The sequence below is a fragment of the Microcebus murinus genome, chromosome 15, assembly GCF_040939455.1.
Source record: "Microcebus murinus isolate Inina chromosome 15, M.murinus_Inina_mat1.0, whole genome shotgun sequence".
NCBI lineage: Eukaryota > Metazoa > Chordata > Mammalia > Primates > Cheirogaleidae > Microcebus > Microcebus murinus.
Genome location: NC_134118.1, coordinates 35959174 through 35983684, shown reverse-complemented (window position 1 = coordinate 35983684; position 24511 = coordinate 35959174). Strand labels below are relative to the sequence as shown.

General features: G+C 36.0%; 1 protein-coding gene across 4 annotated transcripts in view; it reads left to right on the top strand.

Moving 5' to 3' along the window:
* The window catches only part of MND1 (meiotic nuclear divisions 1), a 57767-nt gene extending 34021 nt beyond the window's left edge, over positions 1–23746 (top strand). For all 4 annotated transcript variants that reach the window (XM_012783658.2, XM_076010572.1, XM_076010571.1 and 1 more), the window contains 4 exons: positions 6710–6784; positions 10391–10505; positions 19859–19903; positions 23497–23746. In XM_012783658.2, the coding sequence (XP_012639112.1) occupies positions 6710–6784; positions 10391–10505; positions 19859–19903; positions 23497–23603 (342 nt within the window). In that variant the 3' untranslated portion in view covers positions 23604–23746. The remainder of the gene's footprint in view (positions 1–6709; positions 6785–10390; positions 10506–19858; positions 19904–23496) is intronic.
* Positions 23747–24511: the final 765 nt, after the last annotated feature.

Sequence of the window (24511 nt, the reverse complement as noted above, 5' to 3'; positions counted from 1 at the left end):
CCCGAGTAGCTGGGACTACAGGCATGCACCACCAGGCCCGGGTGATTTTTTCTATATATTTTCAGTTGGCCAATTAATTTCTTTCTATTTTTAGTAAAGACAGGGTCTCGCTCTTGCTCAGGCTGGTCTTGAACTCCTGAGCTCAAATAATCCACCCAGCTTGGCCTCCCAGAGTGCTAGGATTACAGGCATGAGCCACCACGCCCAGTCAGGAAAAATAACGTAATTCAAAGATATTCAACAAACAGGCCAGACCTATAATCCTAGCACTCTGGGAGGCCGAGGCAGGAGGATTGCTTGAGCTCAGACATTCAAGACCAGCCTAAGCAAGAGTGAGACACCATCTCTACTAAAAATAGAAAAATTAGCCATGTGTTGTGGCACCTGCCTAGGATCTCTTAAGTCCAGGAAATAGAAGTTACAGTGAGCTACAGTGACAACACTACACTCTACCTAGGGTGATAGAGCGAGACTCTGCCTCAACACCAAAACAAAAAGGAAACAAAGATATTCAACAAACAGACAGTACTTATTACATGCAAAGCACTATCTTGAGTTATTCATTACTCAACTATATTAACTAGTGAAAAGATTTGAGTCAATAATGCTGTAACTGTATATGTAATGGGTACTTCATAAATGCTTATTTAATGAAAAGCTTTCCTGGCATGTATTACTAAAGTAATACATTGATTCTTATCCTTGGAGACTTAGTTCTATATTCCAAAATAAAAGAATAAGAATGTTTTAAATTTGATGTCTCCCAAAATTTTTCACAGCTTTCATAGCTGGCCTACACTATATGAAAAAGATTATTGTTAAAGCATTATGTATTGTAACAGTTAAAATATTTACTGTGGTAATGGCAGAAAACCCAAGTTTACTTTGCTTAGATAGTAGAGGGGAAATTGATTTAATGGCTTATTTATTTATTTTTTTAGAGACGGTGCCTCATACTATCACCCAGGCTAGGGTGCAATGGCACAGTCATAGCTCCCTGCACCCTTGAACTACTGGGCTCAAGCAATCTTCCCACCTCAGCCTCCCAAAGTGCTGAGATTACAGGTGTGAACCACCATACCTGGCCTAATGTTTCATTTAAATGAAAAATTTTCAAAAGTAGAGCATGCTTTGGGCATCATTTAGTCAAGACTCCATTTCTCCTGATTTTGTCTTTTACATGATGCTATGTCCTTGGGTTGTCTTTCTTCTGGGTTCCAAAATGGCTACCAGCAGTAATTTGAGCTGTTTGCTTCCTTGTGGCTATATAGTGTAGAATCCAGAGGGCGAGGAAAATTGTTTCCCACAACCACTGAACAAAAGACTTTTGACTTTATTCTGATTCAGTAATACTTGAAATCAACCATTGTGGCAAAGAGCATTTCATATAGTGATAAACTTAGTCCTGGGGCCATTGCCTGTGCCTCAGAAGCACCAAAACCCTAATAAGAAATGGGCAAGACATACATGAGAAAAACTACAAAATTCTACCAAAGTACATGAAAGAACTCCTAAGTTAATGGAGCAACATACTCATGAATAAAAAAACTCAATTATGAAAATGTCAGTTACTGTCTATATAGTTGATATAATGGTAACCAAAATCCTCCTAGATTTTTATGGTCGATTCTTAAGTTTTTGTGGTAAAGAAACTGCACAAATGGACCAAAAAAATATTAAAAAGGAAAAATGATGAGGTGGGATTTTACCTATCAGATATCAAAACAAATGTAATGCTATAGTAATTAACACTTGGTGTTGGTATAGAAATAGATAAGTGGAGCAGTTTAGGAAAGCCATAGCAGGCCCATGTATATTTGCTTACTTTATAATGAAGATGCTATATATCCTTATCAATTCAGTGGAGAAAGGACAAACTATTCAGTGGATCGTAGGGATACTAGATATCCATTGAAGTCAGAGCCCTGTCTCATACCATCTCCAAAATAAGCCACAGGTCTTTTAAAAAGCAAAAGAATATTCTATAAGTAAGAGAAAGAATTTGTATAAGATTAGGATGAGAGAAACTTTTCTAAGCAAGATGTAGAACCTAGAAGCCATAAAGGAAAAGACTGATGTGTTTGCATAAGAAATTAAAACTTGTACATTGAAAGATAACATTAAAAGTTTCCTTGCTTTGCATTCAAATATAGATGAAGTTTTTTGTTTTTGTTTTTAAATAAGGCAGACTAAAAGAAGAAATAAAGAATTAAGTAGACCTACTTGTATATGCAGACATGGAAATTTCTCTGAAAATAGCAAGTGGCAAGAATAAGAATAAAGGATAAAAAGTATTCCTTTTGAAATGTTATGTCTGTTGATCTATATCTGAGTGCAAAACAAGGAAATAGGACAACAAGGATACACACTAGGCTTTACAGGGGTCACCTCTGGGGAGGGGCTGTGAGGATAGCACAGAAGTAGAGAGGCAAAAGGGGATTTTGCTTAAATACTCCCACATTGTTTGAGTTGTTTTCTTTTTTGAGACAAGGTTTTGCTCCATTGCCCACGCTGTTAACTCACTGCAGCCTTGAACTCCTGGGCTCAAGCGATCCTCCTGCCTTGGCCTCCCAACACTGGGATTACAGGCCTGTTTGAGTCTTTTAAAACAAGAATGTGCTCATATTTTAATCTTTTGAGAATATATTCTTATATTACTTTTAACAGGAAAAGAATTTTTTAAATAGTTATATATGCTCATTATATAGAAAACTTAAAAGTATGTTGCACAACACAGAAATAACCATTACTTAAATGTTGTGCATTTTCTTGCAGTGGTGTTTGTTTGTTTTGGTCATAGATTGCCTTATTGGCTTTCAGTGTATTGCAGTTTTGTTTCCAGCTTTTTAAAAACTAAATTTTATTCTGTGAGAATTTTTCAGTGACATTAAAAATTCTCTGAAAACATTTTCTTTGTCTGAATAATTATGACACATCCATACCATGAAATACTAAATATTTCTCTGTTGAGACAAAATAATTACATTGCTTTCATCTTTATATGTAAATATAAGTTTTGGGTATTCACTGGTTCCTTATAAGCAATTCTTAAATGGAATATCACCTTTATTAAAAATTTTAAAGTAAATCATACTGGCTCTGTTTTTTTTCTTTTTTAAGCATACACAAAAAATATAAAACTGATTTTTCCACAGCACAGTACATGAATTTTGATAAAGCAATAGGCTGAGCTGGTTGCTCTTGATGTTATCTCTTCCTCATTCCCTGTTCCTTGGCGATCTTTCCCACTTAGGAAAACCTCTATATTCCTCCTTTAATGGTTTGAACTTTATTTCTAAAAAAGAACAAATCAGAATTCCAGTGCAGCTAGCTTGAATCAATCTTTCTGTTTCTTATGAATAGGCAATTCCTCCAGGCAGTGAATTAGCCCTTTGGAAAACGTTGGCATTATGTTTCTCAACCCTGAGTGTCTGTATAGGTGGCCTGGAATGCATTTAAAGAGAAGCCTTGTGTCAGATCCTCAAATCTAAAGATGAAATACTGTTTTTACAAATTATAAGTAGTTTTTATTGTTGCAGCTGCAGTTTTGTTCTGAGTTATTGGGTTTTTAAAAATTATTATTTGCTTTAGTGAAATTTAGAAGTAGATTTGTTATAGTATATAGTTGGTTCTGGTTTTATATTATAGAAATGTGCCAAAAAAGTTTGCTCTTTAAAGGAATCCTATGGTGAATACCTTTTTTTTTTTTTTGAGACAGTCTCACTTTGTTACCCAAGCTAAAGTGAGTGCTGTTTCTATATATATTAGTTGGCCAATTAATTTTTCTATTTATAGTAGAGACGGGGTCTCATTCTTGCTTAGGCTAGTTTCGAACTCCTGACCTCGAGCAATCAGCCTGCCTCGGCCTCCCAGAGTGCTGGGATTACAGGCATGAGCCACCGCACTGGCCTATGGTGAATACCTTTTATAAATACAGTGTATCACCCCTTTTTCTATGTTTATAAATGTGGACTTTTGTATTTCTTTTAAAGATAAATATTAAGATACTTTGTTTCTAGTTCAGGCTATAATATTTAGCAGTAATTAATTTTTGCTTATGAACTAGATAGTATTTTTCCATATATTAATAACCTATATATTTTAGTTGAGTTTGTTGCTGCAAGAAAACAGGTTTTTGTTGGGATCAGTAGTTCTCAAAAGTGTGGTGCCTCCCAAACAGCAGTACCTGCATCACCTGGGAACATGTTAGAAATGCAAATTCCTGGGCCCCACCCCAGACCTGCTATGCAGAGTGAGGTGAGGCCCAGCAACGTGTGTCTTAACAAGCCCTTTGGGTTATTCTGATACGTGCTAAAGTTTGAGAACTACTGGTTCAGATAATATGTATACAGTGGCTAAAAATGTTGTCTTTTATCACTTCAGGGCCTGCCTGAGTTTGGTTTACTTCCAAGTGCATGTTAGAAACTACAGCAGCAGTGCTTCCAATAGTTGTGCAGATGAAAAACTGATAGCTGGGGCAACTTCAGAGTTGCTTTCATCATTCCCAGTAGTTGAGATTTTAAGAGCTAAGCAGTGAGCCAAGAATCCTTCACTGTTGAGTTGAACCAAATTGTTTCAGTATTTAGAATAATTAGCAGAAGCTTTTCCTTTGATAACATCATTTAGATTGTGCCACTCTCCATTATGAAGATACTTAAAATGACAAATCCTGAATTTAGTGCTCCACATTTAAAATGTGTAAGATTATTTTCAGAGTTAGGGAATTTGTGTATTAGCTCTCTTTCAAATGCTTTTAAGTTGTAAATAATTACAAACTGACATAGAGTAACTGCAACTTCAGTAACATAATTAAGGCTATATATCCTTTATTGGCTTATTTTATATAAATTTTTGAATATCTACCTATCTGATTATTTTTAAGACATTTTAATGGAAAAATGTTAATGCTAATATATGTGTGTGTGTTTTAATTGGAAAAATCCTCTACTCTTGAATTTAAATGTTATATACATTTTAAAATTATTTCAGGTGGGGCCTTCAGGGTGAAATATTAACTTTTTTAATGTTTTTATTTTATAAATGGAAGCCCTTGTCATAAAGAACTAGATCTCCTTGCTAAATTTAGGGTCTTAAAGTTTATTTTGGCTCTTAAATCTACAGCAGGTTTGTTTGTTTGTTTTTTTAACTTAGGAAGATAATTACTCTCAAGAAGAGGTATAACTGGTTTGTGGTGATATCTGCTTGACATTACCAACAGATCTTGTTCATGCTATGGATTAGAATCAGTGACTAGAGAACTATTAAAGGAAAGCTTACAATGTTCCCCTTATTCATATTGAGAAGTGAAAGATTTCCCAAAACCAGGGTAGGACTGCCAACTTTTTGAAGATAGTATTTCTGAATTTTAAGCAAAAAAGGGCATCTAAATACAATTATTTATTAATTATTTTCTAAATGTTTATAACTTGAAGGAGGGAAGAGTGAAATATATTTTAAGAAGGACCTCAATCAAATAAGTCTGAAATTTCTCATTAGTTTCTAGCAAAAGATGTGGTAAAGAATTTAGTATTGGGAATTTCCTGTGATTATTTATTTAGTCATAGACCCAGGTGAGATTAATAAAATGGAGACTGGGAAGCAATGTTCTGAAATTAACCAGTGCTTTTTTGGTGTGGGCCCAGCCGCATGCTAATGAATATTCCATATCTCCAGTCTCTATGCTGGTGTTATTTAGTCCATTTCCACATATAACGTATCCACTTTCTAAGCCGAGTAAAATGTTTAAACTCATCACTTTTTAAATATTTAAAACATACCTATAATCAGCAACAGGCAACAGATTTTTTCCTTCTCTAAGAACATAGTATGTAAAATATGCAATTGCTCATAAAGTACTTTATTTAAGAATAATAAGTGATACATTCATTATTCACAGTAAACAGGTCACAAATACTACAAGTCTACAAGAAATAGTCTAGGGTATTTTGAAAAGACTTTAGTAAGAAGTGAAACAAATTGGAAGACAGAATTTATATAAGACAATTTTTTTTAATTTTCAAATTCAATTTCTAACTAAATAATAGACCTCAAGTTATTTGGGGCAGAGTGGGAACCTGATAAATAAAGACTATGTAGAAAAGATTTTTTTTTTTTTTTTTTTTTTTTTTTTTTGAGACAGAGTCTCGCTTTGTTGCCTAGGCTAGAGTGAGTGCCATGGCGTCAGCCTAGCTCACAGCAACCTCAAACTCCTGGGCTCAAGCAATCCTCCTGCCTCAGCCTCCCAAGTAGCTGGGACTACAGGCATGAGCCACCATGCCCGGCTAATTTTTTCTATATATATTAGTTGGCCAATTAGTTTCTTTCTATTTATGGTAGAGACAGGGTCTCGCTCTTGCTCAGGCTGGTTTCGAACTCCCGACCTCGAGCAATCCGCCCGCCTCGGCCTCCCAGAGAGCTAGGATTACAGGCGTGAGCCACCGCGCCCGGCCTGTAGAAAAGATTGAAAGCATGTTATTCATTTTTATTCATGGAATAAGAAGAAAATATTTTTTAAATCTGTTTTTTCAGTCTACCCTAATGATTTATGGTCCTTGGTTTTCTTCAAATTAGAGAAATCAGTTCCGAGTGTAGTCTTTGACTTTATTGTGACATTGACCTAGACCAAAGACAAGTTTCATTTTGTCTTCATAAACTACATGTCAAGACAGTTTATATTAGCAAGCCATTTTATTTGTTTTTGATTCTCTAGTTGTCTGAGGGAAGCCAAAAGCATGCAAACCTACAGAAAAGCATTGAAAAAGCTAAAATTGGTCGACAAGAGACGGTAAGTTTGTGTCTATATATAGATTCATTAACAATGGCAATTCTAAACAAAAGAGTAAGGACACAGGGCTTCCTATGAGGAAGGTGCCATTCCTACCAGAAGAAAAGAGGATCATAGCAAAGGACATGAACATGGTAGAGGTCACTAATTGTGAAGCTAGATTTTATTATTTTTGTTATTGTTGTTGTTATTATTGCATATAGCACAATAGCATAGAAGCATACACCCTGGAGCCAGACTGCCTGTGTTTGAAAGTCTCCTAAATTCTGTTTTCAGTTTTCTCAATTGTAAAATGAAGAATAATAAAATTTACTTAATAGGGTTACTGTGCGGATTAAACTAGTTAATATTTGCAAAGCACTTAGAAGAAGACCTGGTGGTACATGGTAAGCCTATATAAATGTTTATTTTACACAAATTATTATTATTTTTTTGAGACAGAGGCTCGCTTTGTTGCCCAAGCTAGAGTGAGTGTCGTGGCGTCAGCCTAGCTCACAGCAACCTCAAACTCCTGGGCTCAAGGGATCCTACTGCCTCAGCCTCCCGAGTAGCTGGGACTACAGGCATGTGCCACCATGCCCAGCTAATTTTTTCTATATATATTAGTTGGCCAATTAATTTATTTCTATTTTTAGTAGAAACGGGATCTCGCCCTTGCTCAGGCTGGTTTCAAACTCCTGACCTTGAGCAATCCGCCCGCCTCGGCCTCCAAAAGTGCTAGGATTACAGGCATGAGCCACGGCACCCAGCCCTAAATGTTTACACAAATTTTTGAGTCTTTTTTTTTTTAATTTTGGCACAAAACAAACTGAAAACCATCAACATAGTATCCTCGTGGCCTTGTAATATTTTTAAGTTATTTAAATAAATATTGACCTATTTTATTTTAAAAAGTATAATGTTTCTAAAGTATTAGGTTTGACATTTTTAAAAAAATCACATTACTTTCTAGTTTCATCATTATTTCAGCTATGGATTTATGACTTTAAAAAATACTGAAGATCGGCCGGGCGTGGTGGCTCACGCCTGTAATCCTAGCTCTCTGGGAGGCTGAGGCGGGCGGATCGCTCGAGGTCGGGAGTTCGAAACCAGCCTGAGCAAGAGCGAGACCCCCGTCTCTACTATAAATAGAAAGAAACTAATTGGCCAACTAATATATAGAAAAAATTAGCCGGGCATGGTGGCTCATGCCTGTAGTCCCAGCTACTTGGGAGGCTGAGACAGCAGGATCGCTTGAGCCCAGGAGTTTGAGGTTGCTGTGAGCTAGGCTGACGCCACGGCACTCACTCTAGCCTGGGTGACAAAGCAAGACTCTGTCTCAAAAAAAAAAAAAAAAAAAAAAAAAATACTAAAGATCAATGTGAACCACTAAGCAGTCCATCTAGGTTTCTATTTGTATCACCTGATTGTGAAAGAAATCAACTAGAAAACCTATCACATTGCAGAAGGAATACATCACAGGTTTATGGTGGCTTTATGCTTTTAAAGTTACTTCACATATATTTTTTCATGTGAATAGTCAACACAGTCACATATAAGAATTGAAGAATGGTAATTTTTGAAGAATATTCAAAGAAAGGTAAATTCTGGGCATAACATGAAGCTGTTAAATTTCTTCTTCAGTTGACAGTAGCAATTACCACTTCTTTATTTGATTTTCTCTTTTCTTTAACTGGCAATAACTTGTAGAAGCATTTCAACTAATGGTGACATATGCGTGTCCAGAAGTTGTCAGCCAGTCTACTGACTGTTACTTAGTTCACTGGAACCAGTGCGACTAGGGGAGAAAAAGCCTACCAGCAAACATAGTTGGTGCTCACAGATATCAGAAGAGTGTAGTAGTTCATTGAGAAAGGCTCCTGAGAAAGATGAGTTCTTGTGCTCATCCTGAGCTTACCAGGCAGGACTTTGCAGAAATACCTAGCCCCTGTCGACTAGATATTATTCATAATGATGATGGTGCTGCTGCTGCTGCTGCTGCTGCTGCTGATAATGATGATGAAGAAAAAGAAATAGCTAACATGTATATTCTGCATGCTATGAACCAGGCAAGTACTGTTCTAAGTGCATTCTATATATTCACTGAATCCTACCAACAATCAAGGAGGTAGCTCCTGTCTCCATTTTACATTTGAGGAACTGGAGGCACAAAAAGGTTAAATAATTTGGCAAAGATCCCAGTGCTAGTAACTATAACACAGTTTTAATTCATGGTGTCTGGAGAGCTATCATTATACTCACACAGATGTTCACCACTTGTCTTCATCAGCTTTTTTTCCTTTTGGTTTCCTTTTTAAAGATGAGGGTCGCACTGTGTTGCCTAGGCTGTCCTCGAACTCCTGGGCTCAAGTGGTCCTCTTGCCTCAGCCTTCCAAGTAGCTGGAACTACAAGCGTGAGCCACCACGCCCAGCTTCCGTTTTCCTTTTGAAGCACATATAATTTGGGTGTAGATGGCAAATAATGACCATCTTGTTATTTTCTAGTGATTTTTAAATTTCTCCTGAGCTGTGTTAATATGATGTACACTAACAATATGCAGCTGTTTACATTTAAATTAAAATTAACTATTATACAATTAAATTCAGTTCCTCAGTCACAATAGCTACATTTCCTGTACCCTACAGCCATATGTGGCTTGTGGCTCTTACAGTGGAGAGTGCAGATGTAGAACATTTCTACCATTGCAGGGTCATGTTGGACCATGCTGCTTCAGAGCATGTTGCTCTGTATATGTATTATCTTCTACAAATGTTAGCAAAGGAACTTTCTTCACTTTAGAACGAATAGGAACAGCTAAAGGCAAATGCTGAAAAATGCAAATACGAAAATACAAGGTAGCAACGAAATTTAGACAGGTCCTGTTTAGACAACTTGAACTTGGTTTTGCCCAAGATTTATCCTATAATTCTGTACCATATCTGTGCCAGCATTTGATTTTTATTTGGACTCATTTCTAAGGTTTCACAAATATGAATTGAATACCTATAGTACTGCAACTTCTACCTGTTAATGAGAGCTACAGCTAGAAATTTCAAGTGGTGTTTATGGGATCATATTATATTTAAAAGCTTTATTCTGGTTTACCTTTAAAATAAAGTGGTGGGAGGCACATACAATTAATATAATTCTATTATTTCTGATATATTTAAATATTTCTAAAGATCAATACTTAAAAGTTGACAAATTGTCTAGAATACTTTTAAGGATAATTGATGTTGCCCTAAAATATTACTTGCATATATAATCTTATAAAACTACCCAAAAAAATAGCATAATTTTTTTCCCTCACATATGATGACATGGTTATTTTAGAGTTCATCCAGGCATAACAAGAACTTGTCATTTATTTATGAGCATTCCATTCTCATTCTACATAATTCACATTTAATTATTCAGTATATATAAAAAATGCTTGAGATTTCAGAGAAAGATGAGAATTTCACTTGTTTTTATACTGTGAATATATATGTATATATTTAATAATGTCAAAAGCCTAATACACATTATTTATGAGAAATAAAATGAAAGTGTTTATAAAATGTATTACCTTATAACATATGGGGTTTTGTTTGTCTTAATTGTGCATAAACTTATTTTGAATGCAGGAAGAGCGAACTAGGCTAGCAAAAGAACTTTCTTCACTTCGAGACCAAAGGGAACAGCTAAAGGCAGAAGTAGAAAAATACAAAGAATGTGACCCGCAAGTTGTAGAAGAAATACGTAAGTTTATGCCACAACTTTAGGGTCTTTAACTTTGATAATGAAAAAGTCTTTAGACTTCTAGTTGCCTGGTAACCATTCTCCATGTATATGATAAAGTAATGCCAGTTAAAATAGTGTTCTGCTCTGGGTGCTCTCACTTTGTATTTGTGACATAATAGGAAAATATTGCTTCATTATTTCCATTAAGAAGTCTTAATGTTAAAACATTGAACAGTGATAACTTTAAAATTACAAGCATTTCAAAAGTAAGGAAGGTGGATGGGATAGAAGGATCCAAAGACATAAAATATAAGCTTAGGAAACTGAGGAGTCAGAAAGGAGCTAATTTAGCCCTTGAGAACCTTGATTCTAAAGAAATCCACCATTATCTTCTAGGAAAAATGATACCACAGATAGAAGACTTTGCAAGCTGCACAAAATCAGTCTGTGCATTGAATTACCTTTTAAATATACCAATGATTTTTTTTTTTTTTTTTTGAGACAGAGTCTCGCTTTCTTGCCCAGGCTAGAGTGAGTGCCGTGGCGTCAGCCTCACTCACAGCAACCTCAGACTCCTGGGCTCAAGCAGTCCTCCTGCCTCAGCCTCCCGAGTAGCTGGGACTACAGGCACGAGCCACCATGCCCGGCTGATTTTATATTATATATATTAGTTGGCCAATTAATTTCTTTCTATTTTTATGGTAGAGACGGGGTCTCGCTCAGGCTGGTTTTGAACTCCTGACCTTGAGCAATCCGCCCGCCTCGGCCTCCCAGAGTGCTAGGATTACAGGCGTGAGCCACCGCGCCCGGCCTATACCAATGATTTTTTTGCCCAACTTTTAAACCAGAGTCCCCAAAACTTTATTTGGAATAATTTGTATATATTAATATGTATATAAAGATAAAAATTTAAATATTTGAGGAGATTAAAGAATATATTATAAAAACACAGCAGTAATTGCTTAGGAAGATAACTTTCTTCATATTTTTCTGTCTCAGCCTAGATTTTATTTAGAGAACTTTACCAAGTGAAACTTTTAGAGAACTGATAATATACTTTGTGCTAGAAGGCTTTGAGAGCAATTGAAACTATTTGGTACTTTAAAATTAACCTGAGAATAGTTTGACTGCAATTAAGCTGTCCTAGTCCTTGCTGGTATTCTTTACAATAAAAAATATTTTAATCAGTTCAGTTAGTGTAAATCTAAAGTCAAATTTCAGTTTAGAAACACATGCCTGCTTTGTGCAACTCTAGGAAGCATTTTTCACATACATGCAGTACATAGCCTAGATGGTGCTATGTAGTGGCCCTGTGTCCACTGATTACCCAGGGTGATTTTCAAAGAGAGGTAGAGGGAGAAGAACTCCCTGAACCAGTTTTTCTCTGTAAATTAAGTATTTGGGGAGATATGTTAGCTCTTTAATGCTGTCCACAGATTCATTTATCATCATCCTATAGAGGTGCTAACCATATCTACTGCTACAAAGTTAATCATTTTCATCTGTTTGAAAGTTTTAACAAATATCAGATGACCCTTAATGGACACAAGCACACACAGCAGCAGGAGACAGGATAGGAGGTTACTACTATTAATAGTAAGCTAGGCCTGCTCATAATTCATCTTCAGATGGAAGCACAGACTGCTTGGTCAAGAGGGTATCAAACATTGTATACCTTGTCTACAGCAGCTTCTCATGAAGGAGAATCTCAAGGACAGTTTTTTTTATCCAGGTTTAATACTTTTAGGTGATTTATTTTCAGGATCAGCATGCCTGTACCTTCTAGAAGTTCATGAACAATCTGAGTTTTCACAGTAACCAAATCAATCCTTCATTTATTACTGTGACTTGCCTTCCTTTCTGATTTCAGTTTTTTGTAATTCTTGTACTCTTTCCTTGGAGTGCCACCTCTTTGCTTATCTGTTTCATTCTCTTTTATGTCTAGGACCTACAACTCTTAACCACACCCAATAAGACTTAAGCTTTTCCACTCCCTGGTCTCTATTGTACTGCCACAGCTGTTCCCTTGGGCAGGTGACTCTAACTGACAACACCTTTAGTTGTGTCTTCCCAATCCTCTTCATAATTTTGATAACTTCTATCGACTCAAAAATGACTAAAATTCTTATATAGGCTTACTAAACTACTCTGACCTACTAATGGTGATCCTAAGCCAGCAGATCACACTGAGGTTCAGGAAATTAGCATGGAGAAAGAATTGTGCCAGACTGTTTCAGAAAGTAGGAAAACTTTTATTCCAGGTATGCAGTGTTAAGATATTGCCATTCCTTATAGATCTGAATCAAGCAGCAATTTTGGCAAGTGCATCATCTCTTAGAAAAATAATCAAACTTAAAGTCAAGTTTCAAGGCCAGGCGCTGTGGCTCACGCCTATAATCCTAGCATTTCGCGGAGCCACAGTGGGAGGATTAATTGAGGCCAGGAGTTTGAGACCAGCCTGGGCAATACCGAGGCCCTGTCTCTACAAAAAATTTTTTTAAATTACCTGGGCATGGTGGCATGTGCCTATAGTTCCCAACTACTCAGGAGGCTGAGGCAGGAGGATCACTTGAGCTTGGGAGTTGGTTGCTGCTATGGTGAGCTATGACAATGCCACTGCACTCTAGCCCAGGAAACAGAATGAGACCTTGTCTCAAAAAAGAAAAAAGTTGCAGGATACACAAAGGATGATGAACTATCTGGAGAGTGGAATAACACAGTTGAGGAGAAAGTTATGAAGTTATTGAAAATTTTATACTGAAATTTTATATTGGTTGCCTGCATTCTGCTCTCCATCTTAACCCTTGAATTTGAAAGTTTGGTAACTTATTTCCCAACTCAGTTCTCTATCCATGTTAATTTCCTGAACCTCAACTCAGGGAAAAGGTGCCAATGTGAATGAGTATTATGCAAGATATGAAGTCTGAGTAAGAAGAAAAAATAAAGTTTCCTAGTTTTAAGGGAGTAAAGAGACTAGACTATCATTCTTCATCAATATCAGACCTGGGTTATCTTTTAATAGTTATTTATACAGCCACATAAAGATGTGTCTGTATTGGATCCTGGAGAATTTGTAATAGTGAATCTATTTTTTTTTTTTTTTTTTTTTTTTGAGACAGAGTCTCACTTTGTTGCCCAGGCTAGAGTGAGTGCCATGGCGTCAGCCTAGCTCACAGCAACCTCAAACTCCTGGGCTCAAGCGATCCTTCTGCCTCAGCCTTCCAAGTAGCTGGGACTACAGGCATGTGCCACCATGCCCGGCTAATTTTTTCTATATGTATTAGTTGGCCAGTTAATTTCTTTCTATTTATAGTAGAGACAGGGTCTCACTCTTGCTCAGGCTGGTTTCAAACTCCTGACCTCGAACAATCTGCCTGCCTCAGCCTCCCAGAGTGCTAGGATTACAGGCGTGAGCCACCGCGCCCAGCCAATAGTGACTCTATTAGATATATTAATTTTCAACTTGGAAATAAGAAGGTAAAAGTCCTTCCTTCCTGGCTTTGTGTAATTTTTACTCCATTGAAGAATATTATCTATTTTTATGGAGTACTTTAATTATAGAAAACTTAACATATTTTATAGATAGTAGATAATAGAATAATTACATTATTCCATAAATGGATTTTAGATGTGAGGGTAAAATGTCTTTTTCTATGGAAAGCCACTAAATTTCCAGTCATAAGGGAAAAAAAAACTGTCAAAGTGTTTATATACTGGTAAAAAGAATTTTTAGACTAACTTCAATTCATACTTTTATAGAGAGATGTCTGTTTCCTTTCCCTTTAAGATTCAGAACAGCAAACATAAAACTTTATTCAAATGCAGCACAGATGGAGTAACAGGGACTGGATTTAAATAACAAAAACAAAAACCAGTGGTTTTCAAAATATTTGACATCAGAGAACAAAGGACAGTGATTCTTAGAGAAAGGAAACAGATGAAGTGAGCCTTATTAGTGTTCCAGTTTATTTTGTTGAGAGAGTTTCCTAGCCTCAGCATAATAAAAGAGAACCCAGACAGAGTCCTACATATTCCCTGAGTTGAGACGAAACTGAGAGGAAGACCAGCATGACTAGAGTTCACAGGAAAGTGTACCTACTAGAGAGGAGGGAATTGTACAGAAAGAGAACTCTGGATATATACAGAGGGTCCCCATCAAATATTCAGTACAGCCATTTGAGGAAACTGCCCAAGGCTGGGAAAGAACCATCTGAAAGCATAGAAGGAACAGTGCCAGGCACTCACTAAGGACCAGGAATAGTGCTTGTTCCTACCAGCCATATTGGGAAAATTTATAATTCACAGGGCATTAGATAGAGCACTCAAGAGGGTCTTTTCTCAATAGAGGGAAGAATTAGCCCTAGACTAAGCTCTGTCTTGGACCTGCCTAACAAATCATAAGATCAAGACTTGAAAGCATCAGACCATTGCCAAATAACTTACATACATCCCCAAACAAAGCTCAAGAATATTTATAAGAATAAAAAATATTTAGCAACTAACAAAATTTCTTATGTTTGGCATACAAGCAAATATTACCAGGTATGCAAAGAAGTAGGAAAACATAATTTATAATGAGCAGAATAATCATTGAATCAAAACTAACCCATAAATTAGAATCAGAAGATGAGAACATTAAAACGATTACTATTAAAATTGAATTCCTTGGCCAAGTGCGGTGGCTCACGCCTATAATCCTAGCACACTGGGAGGCAGGTGAGAGGATCGTTTGAGCTCAAGAGTTCAAGACCAGCCTGAGCAATAGCAAGACCATCTCTACTAAAAATAGAAAAAATTAGCTGAGTGTGATAGTTCATCCCTGTGGTTCTAGCTACTCAGGAGGCTAAGGCAGAAGGATTACTTGAGCCCAGGAGTTTGAGGTTGCTGTGAGCTAGGCTAACGCCACGGCACTTGCCCGGGCAACAGAGTGAGACTGTCTCAAAAAAAAAAAAAAAAAAAAATCCTCATGTTCAAAAAGTTAAGTAGAAACATGGAATATAGAAAAATGACCCAAGGCCGGGCGCTGTGGCTCACGCCTGTAATCCTAGCTCTCTGGGAGGCCGAGGCGGGTGGATCGTTGGAGCTCAGAAGTTCAAGACCAGCCTGAGCAAGAGCCGAGACCCCATCTCTACTAAAAAAAAAAAAAAAAAAAAAAAAAAAAAAAGTTAATTGGCCAACTGAAAATGGAAAAAATAAATAAATAAATAAAAGGAATAAAAAGAAAAATGACCCGAGTTGAACTTTCAACATGAAAACTACAATGTCTGGCATGAAAAATACACGAGGTTGGATTAATAGAAGATTACTTTTGCAGAAGAAAGAATTAGTGTATTTGAGGACATAGCAATAGATATCATCCAAAATAAAAGAAAAAGCTAACTTAAAAAAATATGAAAATGGGCCGGGCATGGTGGCTCTCGCCTGTAATCCTAGCACTCTGGGAGGCCGAGGTGGGCGGATTGCTCGAGGTCAGTAGTTTGAAACCAGCCTGAGCAAGAGTGAGACCCCATCTCTACTATAAATAGTTAGAAAACTAATTGGCCAACTAACATACATATAGAAAAAATTAGCTGGGCATGGTGGCGCATGCCTGTAGTCCCAGCTACTTGGGAGGCTGAGGCAGAAGGATTGCCTGAGCCCAGGAGTTTGAGGTTGCTGTGAGCTAGGCTGACGCACTCACTCTAGCCTGGGCAACAAAGTGAGACTCTGTCTCAAAAATATATTTATGAAAATGGCATCCATGAGCTATAGGACTTTAAGCAACCTAATATATGTGTAGAGTCTCAAAGGAGTGTGTTTGCGGGGAGGGAAGGTTGCTGGGCCAGAAAAGTATCTGAAGAAATAAAAGCGACAGCTTTTCAAATTTGATGAAAACTATAAACCCACATAAATAAGAAATTTAAATATTTAAGTAGTAGATGACAGTGATCTCCTAATCACAAAATTGAGAGAATGTTTTTAGACTTTAACTTCTACTCTCCCAAATCTCCTTTTTAATAAAATTATTGTTTTTCAAATGTGCTTCTTGATAATGAGTGGTTTCATAGGATTTCAGCTAGCATGTTAGTGCAGAACAGATTATACTGGATTAAAGGATTATGGGTTTCATAAATTGATTTTAATAGGATTTGGTTGTTAATAACATGACTATAGCAGCTATATTATAACACTCAAGGTTATCTCTAAGTCTGTCATGGTTTATTTGGGATGCAATTTTCTGATAATAGCCATAACCATTTGTTCATATAGGCGTGGCTATATATTATCTCTTTTTTCTTACTAATGCCTATAAGAAATATTTATATTTCATCATGACAGTTGAATTATTGATATCATTAAGCAAATATTAGCAAGATTAATTGCTAATTTCTAAGAAGTGTAACATAAAAGCAATAATTCACTTAAAAATAAATTTTAATTTTAGCTATGCTGACCACTATTCAAATAAAACCAGATAAAACAAGTAGTAGAAACTAAATTCCCATAAAAATATTTGAAAGTAAGTGATCTTAGGCGTACTTAAGAAATTTTCTTAGGAATAAATGCAAGGATAACCATGAAAAGGTAGAGTAAGGACTTCTGAAAACTTGCCTTTACATAAGAACTCACAAAAATTGTTACAATCAACTTTTTCAGAACTTTGGAAATGAATTAAAGGTTTTCAGGAGCCTATTCAAGAAAAATTGCTAACCCTCCGGAAGAATAGTGAGCTTTGGTGGTGTTTTAACTTGCCTTATTCTCATCCCTACTCTGCAGCTGAGCAGTAACCTTGAAAGATAACAGCTCTGCATTCCTATAGTCAGAGGGAGCAGAATGCAGCTGGAGCTCATTAAGTGCCTCAATCCCAAAGACGTGTCATTATTTATGTATCTGGTGGTTCCCTGAAAGACACCAATAGAAAGGATTGTCTTTGACCTGGCTTGGAGTTGCCCAGTAATATAATTTTCTCCCTGGGGAGTATTTTTTTTAAAGCAATTACAAGCAGGAGTTCTAACTTTACAGCTGTCTTAAGTGATGAGTAACAGTTGAGGCAAACAGTAGATTAATCAAAAAGTTTAAAAGGAGAAACTGAAGGAGATGTCCATAGGTTCTTTTAAAAGCAATATATTCCTGGAAATCTAGAAGGCTACATACATGGTAGGGCTATTCACAATCTCCGTAAAGACCTGAAAAGGCCCTAAGCTCCCACATCTATCTGACCTGGATGCTCTATGCAAGCAAGAAGTAAAGACAAAGGCAGAGTTATAAACTGCCTATATGAATGTTGAAGGCATGCCCCAACACACATGCGCACTTGCGCACACACACAGCTCCTTAGCAAAGACTTGGCTGAGCTCTTTGGCAAAGATAACCTCTTCACAAAGAGATTTAATCCATGTGTTTAAGGAAATCTCTGTTTAATCAATAGCAGATCACTACACTGAGTAGACACTTCAGTGGCCACACACCACAAAGAACACAGACTTTACAGAATTAGTTCAGAAAAATTAATAAACAAATGCCAACAACTACAAGCAAAAACTCTAGGGAGGGGGAAGAATATGATTTCCAGGGTTGCTATATTATACTATTTTAACTGTCCAGTTTTGCTACCAAAAATTATAAGATCCCATCCTCCCCGGGATGTGAATCATCCCTTTGTCCAGCATGTCCATGCTGTGAACACTGCCTGTTAATCACTTAGTAGTTGTCTGGGTTATCAGATTGACTGTCACAGTATCACAGTGCTTGTGTTCAAATAACTCTGATTTTACTTAATAATGGCAAAGAAACAAAGTAAGACTCACACTGGAATAAAAACAATCATTAGAAATTGTTTCTGAGGAAGCCCACATGTTGGACTAACTAGACAAAGACTTTAAGTCAGCTAATTTAAATATATTCAAAGAGCAAAAGGACACCATGTCTAAAGTACTAAAAGAAGGTCCAAGAATATTATTTCACCAAATATAAAATATTAATAAAGAGATAGAAATTATTAAAAAGGAACCAAATAGGCCTGGTGCAGTGGCTCACACCTGTAATCCTAGCACTCTGGAAGGCCGAGGCAGGTGGATCGCTCAAGGTCAAGAGTTTGAAACCAGCCTGAGCAAGAGCAAGACCCCATCTCTACTAAAAATAGAAAATAAATTAATTGGCCAACTAAAAATATATAGAAAACATTAGCTGGACATGGTGGCGCGTGCCTGTAGTCTCAGCTACAGGCACGGGAGTCTGAGACAGTAGGATTGCTTGAGCCCAGGAGTTTGAGGTTGCTGTGAGCTAGGCTGATAGCACAGCACTCTAGCCCAGGCAACGGAGCGAGACTCTGTCTCAAAAAAAAAAAAAAAAAAAAAAAAGGAACCAAATAGAAATCCTAAAATTGAAAACTTTAATAACTGAAATGAAAAATTCACCAGAGGGGTTAACAGCAGATTTGAGTGGGCAGAAGAAAGAATTGATAAACTTGAAGATAGTTCAATTGAAATTTTCTAATCCGAGGAACAGACAGAAAAAAATAATGATGAAAAAAATGTTCTTGAATTAGATAGTGGTGATGGTTGTATACAACTTCTGAATATAATAAAAAACAATTATATACTGTTATGTGGTGAATTCTGTGATATGTAAACTATCTTTCAATTTTCAAAAAGGCCATCATTATAAATAATATTTATGCCCAGTTGATCATGGCATTGTTATGTGCTGTATAAATGAACTTGAAAGATATAATGTACATACAGATACATTTAATAGCATTATGTGTCATGCCTGTAAACTCAGCACTTTGGTAGGCAGAGGCGGGAGAATCACTTAAACTCATAAGTTCGAGGCTACAATGAACTACGATCACTCTCTGCCCTGTACTCCAGCCTGAGTGAAAGAGTGAGACCCTGTCCTTTAATTAATATTAACTAAAAAGTAAATATTTCTTCCTGTTGGGCTACCTTCTTACCACAAAAATTTTTTAAGGTCAGGCTTATTATAGTTAAATAATGTACAGTAAAATTCTTACAATTAAATTTAAGTTGTTTTATCGTATTTTGTTATGGTAAGTTGTTTTGAGAAACACATCTCATTTAAACTTCTATGTTGCCTTTAAAGGAGCAAGTACACTGATGATGAACATTTAGGAAAGGGAAATTGTTTATATTGACTTTCTATTAATGACTAATATAACTGCACCTATCTAAAATTTTTGGGAATTTGAGCAGGTTTATAAGATCAATGTTATATCACTATTTGAACTTTTTTTCATAGCCATCTTATATATATAAATTTTATTAAAATTTTGTTCATATGAAAAAGACATAAATCTGAATGTAGCCAAAGATAATTTTATATATGTAAATATGTAAAGGTATAAGTTTTACATATATAATTTTTTTCAGGTCAAGCAAATAAAGTAGCCAAAGAAGCTGCTAACAGATGGACTGGTATGTATTATAACAACACTGGTAAACTATAGTTAAACTTCTTCCACACCTACTATAATGTAAAATTCAGATATCTTTGTGCTAACATTATTTAAAAAAAAGAAAGAGCATTTCTGAAAATAATATGCATTACTCAAGTTTTTATATATTAAATCATTTCAGTTGCTTCAGGTCAGTTTTTTTTATAATCTTATTATGAGTCATTTTGTAAAGTATAAAATATTTTTGTAAGACCAATGATTGCTTCTATTAACTATTGTGCAGCTTTTCCCAAGATAAGTCACTTGGGCTAATGACTTAACTTTTATATATGTTAATGTAAGATACACCTTTAAGAATTTCATGAAATCCTAAAGATTTATCTTCTTGCTAATAATAATAGTTAACATTTGTTGAGGGCCGACTATCTGCCAGTTATTTTGTAATTGGTGTCTGCGGTGCATTCTCATTTGATCTCCACAGTACTCTTGTGAGGAATTAATGATATGATATGTGAGGATAATAATAGGATTATTACCCCTAATTTAAAAGATGAAGCTGGCTCACACCTATAATCCTACTCTGGAAGGCCAAGGCAGGCGGATTGCTCAAGGTCAGGAGTTCAAAACCACCCTAAGCAAGAGCCAGATTGGTCTCTACTATAAATAGAAAGAAATTAATTGTCCAACTAATATATATAGAAAAAATTAGCTGGGCATGGTGGCACATGCCTATAGTCCCAGCTACTCAGGAGGCTGAGGCAGAAGGATTGCTTGAGCCCAGGAGTTTGAGGTTGCTGTGAGCTAGGCTGACGCCACGGCACTCACTCTAGCCTGGGCAATAAAACGAGACTCTGTCTCAAAAAAAAAAAAAAGCAAAAAATAAAAGATGAAGCTAAAGCTAAGGCTCTCAGGAGTCCAAGGCCACACATGTGCTAGGCAGTAGACCAGGAATTAGAATCCAGCATTTCTGATTCCAGAGTCTGAGCCCTCACTCACTACATGATTATGTCTTCTCTGCAAGCCTGCAGAGAAGGCTCAGAAATGCCTCCGAAATTCATTTGTCAAAGGATATACCTTCTGATGTACACCAGAGATACTCCATATAAACAGGAATTAATAAGACATTATCTTTGTGGCTTAAGGTTAAGGAGAAAGTTAATAAATAGTGATTGCTGTGAATTATATACAAGTATTATTATTGTTAAAACCTGTTAGAAATTTACACTGATATTTTTCCAATACTTAATTACAAAACAATGGTAATTGAATTTTTCCACCCCGTTAAGAATCTATAGTGCCTTCACATGTATTTTCTCATCCTTATTATGTTTCTGTGGGAGAATATGGATAAGGTTAAGTTGACACGGAGATGTAAAAAGCTTCAAGTAACTACATTTAGTCAAAGATGATTAGTCACTGGAAGAATGGAGTTTTGAGTCAGGTTTCCCTGACTCCCTATCCAGGCCTCTGTGTTTTTCACAAAAAAATTTAATCATTTAAATGAGTCATTTTTTTCCTAGTCTTTTAGAATCAAGTAGATTGATAAAATCAATATGACTGGCCTTCAGTTTTGTGTAAAATTTTTTGTAAAATTGCAACCTTATTTATTACAAAGTTATTTCCTAAATAATATAATGCTTTAGTGATAAGAACAGAGGAAGGTAAAAACAGCAAACTAACATTAAAGAAAAGAGAATAATGAAATATATGTCCCACAAAATATAAATAAATAATAAATGCAGTGATATTGTATAGGTTTAAGAAATATAAACTTCAGTCCTAAAACAGAAGCAAGTAGATTTTTAGGTGAAAAATAAGACAAAGTCCAAGGTGATTTCCCCCCAGTAGGTCTCAAAAAAGAAGCTCAGCAAACAGTAGAAACAGGTAGCATGTGTGTGGTGGAAGGAACTTGACTTTGAAAGGAATCCAAGCTGTGCTCCTAACTTGCTATATGACCTCTTGAACTTCTCTGAACCTGCTTCCTCATCTGTTTAATGTGGATAAATAATATCTACCTCACATTTTAGGAGACTTAAATAAGATAGTTTGTAAGCCCTTCAGTACAATGTTAGACACATAAATACTCCTCTTTTCTTTTTCTCTTAAAAAAATCCTTTTATGTTTTCCAGTTGATGATAAACTTCCAAAATTATGATTAGAAAAACAGTTGGAACAACTCCTCCCCACCCCCTATGTTATTAGCTGTGAAAGAACCTGGAACTTTAAAAATCATGTAGAAAGGAGATATTTTTAGAGCAGCAGAAACAGCTATTAAGAACCATATTTCCATTTGAAGTTACAACTTACTCCTTCCAACATAAACATGTGTTATGAAAAGATGGAGATAAGAGATAAAGCAAATTATACCTCAGAATCTTGTCTTTACAACAAACTTGTCTTTACAACAAACAAAAAGAAAATATCAGTAAAACTTGTAACTAAAAGTTATCATAAAGGTATTAGTTAAGGTTTGCTTTCTTTTTACTTAAAAAAGTTCTTAAACTGTATCTAGATAGCTGGGTATGGTGGCTTATGCTTATAATTCTAGCATTTTTGGAGGCTGAAGCAGGAGGATCGCTTGAGGTCAGGAGTTCAAGACCAGCCTGAGGAATATAGTGAGACCTTGTCCTAGGAAAAATAGAAAATTACCCGGGTCTGGTGGCACCCACCTGCAGTCAAAGCTGCTAGAGAGGCTGAGACAGGAGGATGGCTTGAGTCCAGGAGTTTGAGGTTGCTGTGAGCTATGATGATGCCACGGCACACTACGCAGGGTGACAGTGTAAGATTCTTAGAAAAAAAAGAAAGAAATAGATGAAATTAAGGGGAAAAAAAACCCTGTCATTTCAACCCCCCAAGTGCAGCCCCTGGTGGCACATTGCCATTGTCCTGCATCCCCACAGCCTGTGCATAGGCACATTTCCCTGATGAGCAGACATTCAGATTGCTTTTATTTTTTTCTGTTATTGCACTGGTGTGAAGATCCTTGACCAAAAATCTTTGTACACATTTGTTTTATTTCCTTGGGATAAATTCCCTTAAGTAGATACAACACTTTTTCAGTGGTAAAATGCATTTTAATTCCCCCTAGGGGATGTTGAGGACACTTCTGTTCCTGTCTTAGTCTTAAGAGAGGAGACGCCCTTTCCCTCCTCCCTACCCCTCTCCCTCACACAGGCCTGATTGTCTGGAAGCCATTACTCTCTGTGGGAAAGGAAGAAGGGTCTGGAGAAAATGTGTTCCCTTTGGGAACAAGAGCAATTCCAATTCCTGAGGTGATAGTCCCAGCCTCTGCTGTGGAAATGCAGAAAAGATAGCGTTAACCTGTCCCTGTCTTTGTATTAAATACTGTTCTTAGGTCAGATATTCTTTAGCAGCAGTCAACTTACTGAATATTTAAATATGATGTCTATTAACTTATTCAAAATAGTTTTAAAATATAATCTTTTTTCCATAATTAGTTGCCATTACAACTGAAAATACAGAAAACTCTTTTTATTTTGATACTTCTGAAAGTTAATAGAAGAAAGTATAGAACAAGGAAGATAATTATACTTGAAATGTTTTATGATTTTGTTTTTAATTCTCAAAAGTACTTCTCAATTTTCTTTATAGATAATATATTTGCAATAAAATCTTGGGCCAAAAGAAAATTTGGACTTGAAGAAAATAAAATTGATAAAAATTTTGGAATTCCAGAAGACTTTGACTACATAGACTAAAATGTTTGATGGTGGTGAAGGATGGATCTATGAGCTTGTGAATATGTAAATTTATAAATAATATTCAACTAAATGTACTGAATTGTCATTTACTTGTAACTGTGTTTCATTTTATTAATTTTAAATAAAGTATAAAATTCTGATGTTCTTCACCTTTTTTGGTAGGTCAGAAACAAGATGATAGCTGTATTCACACAGTACCCATCAGCTTAGGACAGTAAAGCACTCCACACACCTCAGTCAAGTCAGGCTATAAGTGTTATTATACATTACAAAAGATCAAAACCATGACATAACATTTTTTAGTTTCATTTAAATATTAACTACTAAGGTTGTGTTTGAAGCTTCTGTCTTACACACACACCTCTACACCTAAATTCATGGAAATTACCTTTATTTTTTTTTTTTTTTTTTTTTTTTTTTTTTTTTTTTTAGCACGAAGTTCAGTCTGCAATCTTTAAAACCCTAATGGCTGCTTTACTATTTCCCAGTAGTGATTGATACTCAGTATACTGCATCATCCTTGCAAATTTCCTACTAAAAAACAAAATACAGAAAGTCAGTGTTCCTCAAATTTATAGTTAAGTAGTCCCCAGATATGAAAACTACTCTTTTTTTGAGTTTTTGATAACTTTCTACTAGAAAGAACAAGCATATGGCCCTTTGTCCTGATTTATGTACTTTTTATAAGATGACATCTAGTCATGGGTCACTTATCAACAGGGATACATTCTGAGAAATGCATCGGTAAGCAATTTTGTCATTGTGCAAACATCATGGAGTGCACTTACACAAACCTAGATGGTATAGGCTACTGCATATCTAGATTATGTGGTATAGCCTAGTGCTCCTAGGTTACTGCACTGAATACTGTAGGCAATTGGAACACAATGGTAAGGATTTGTGCA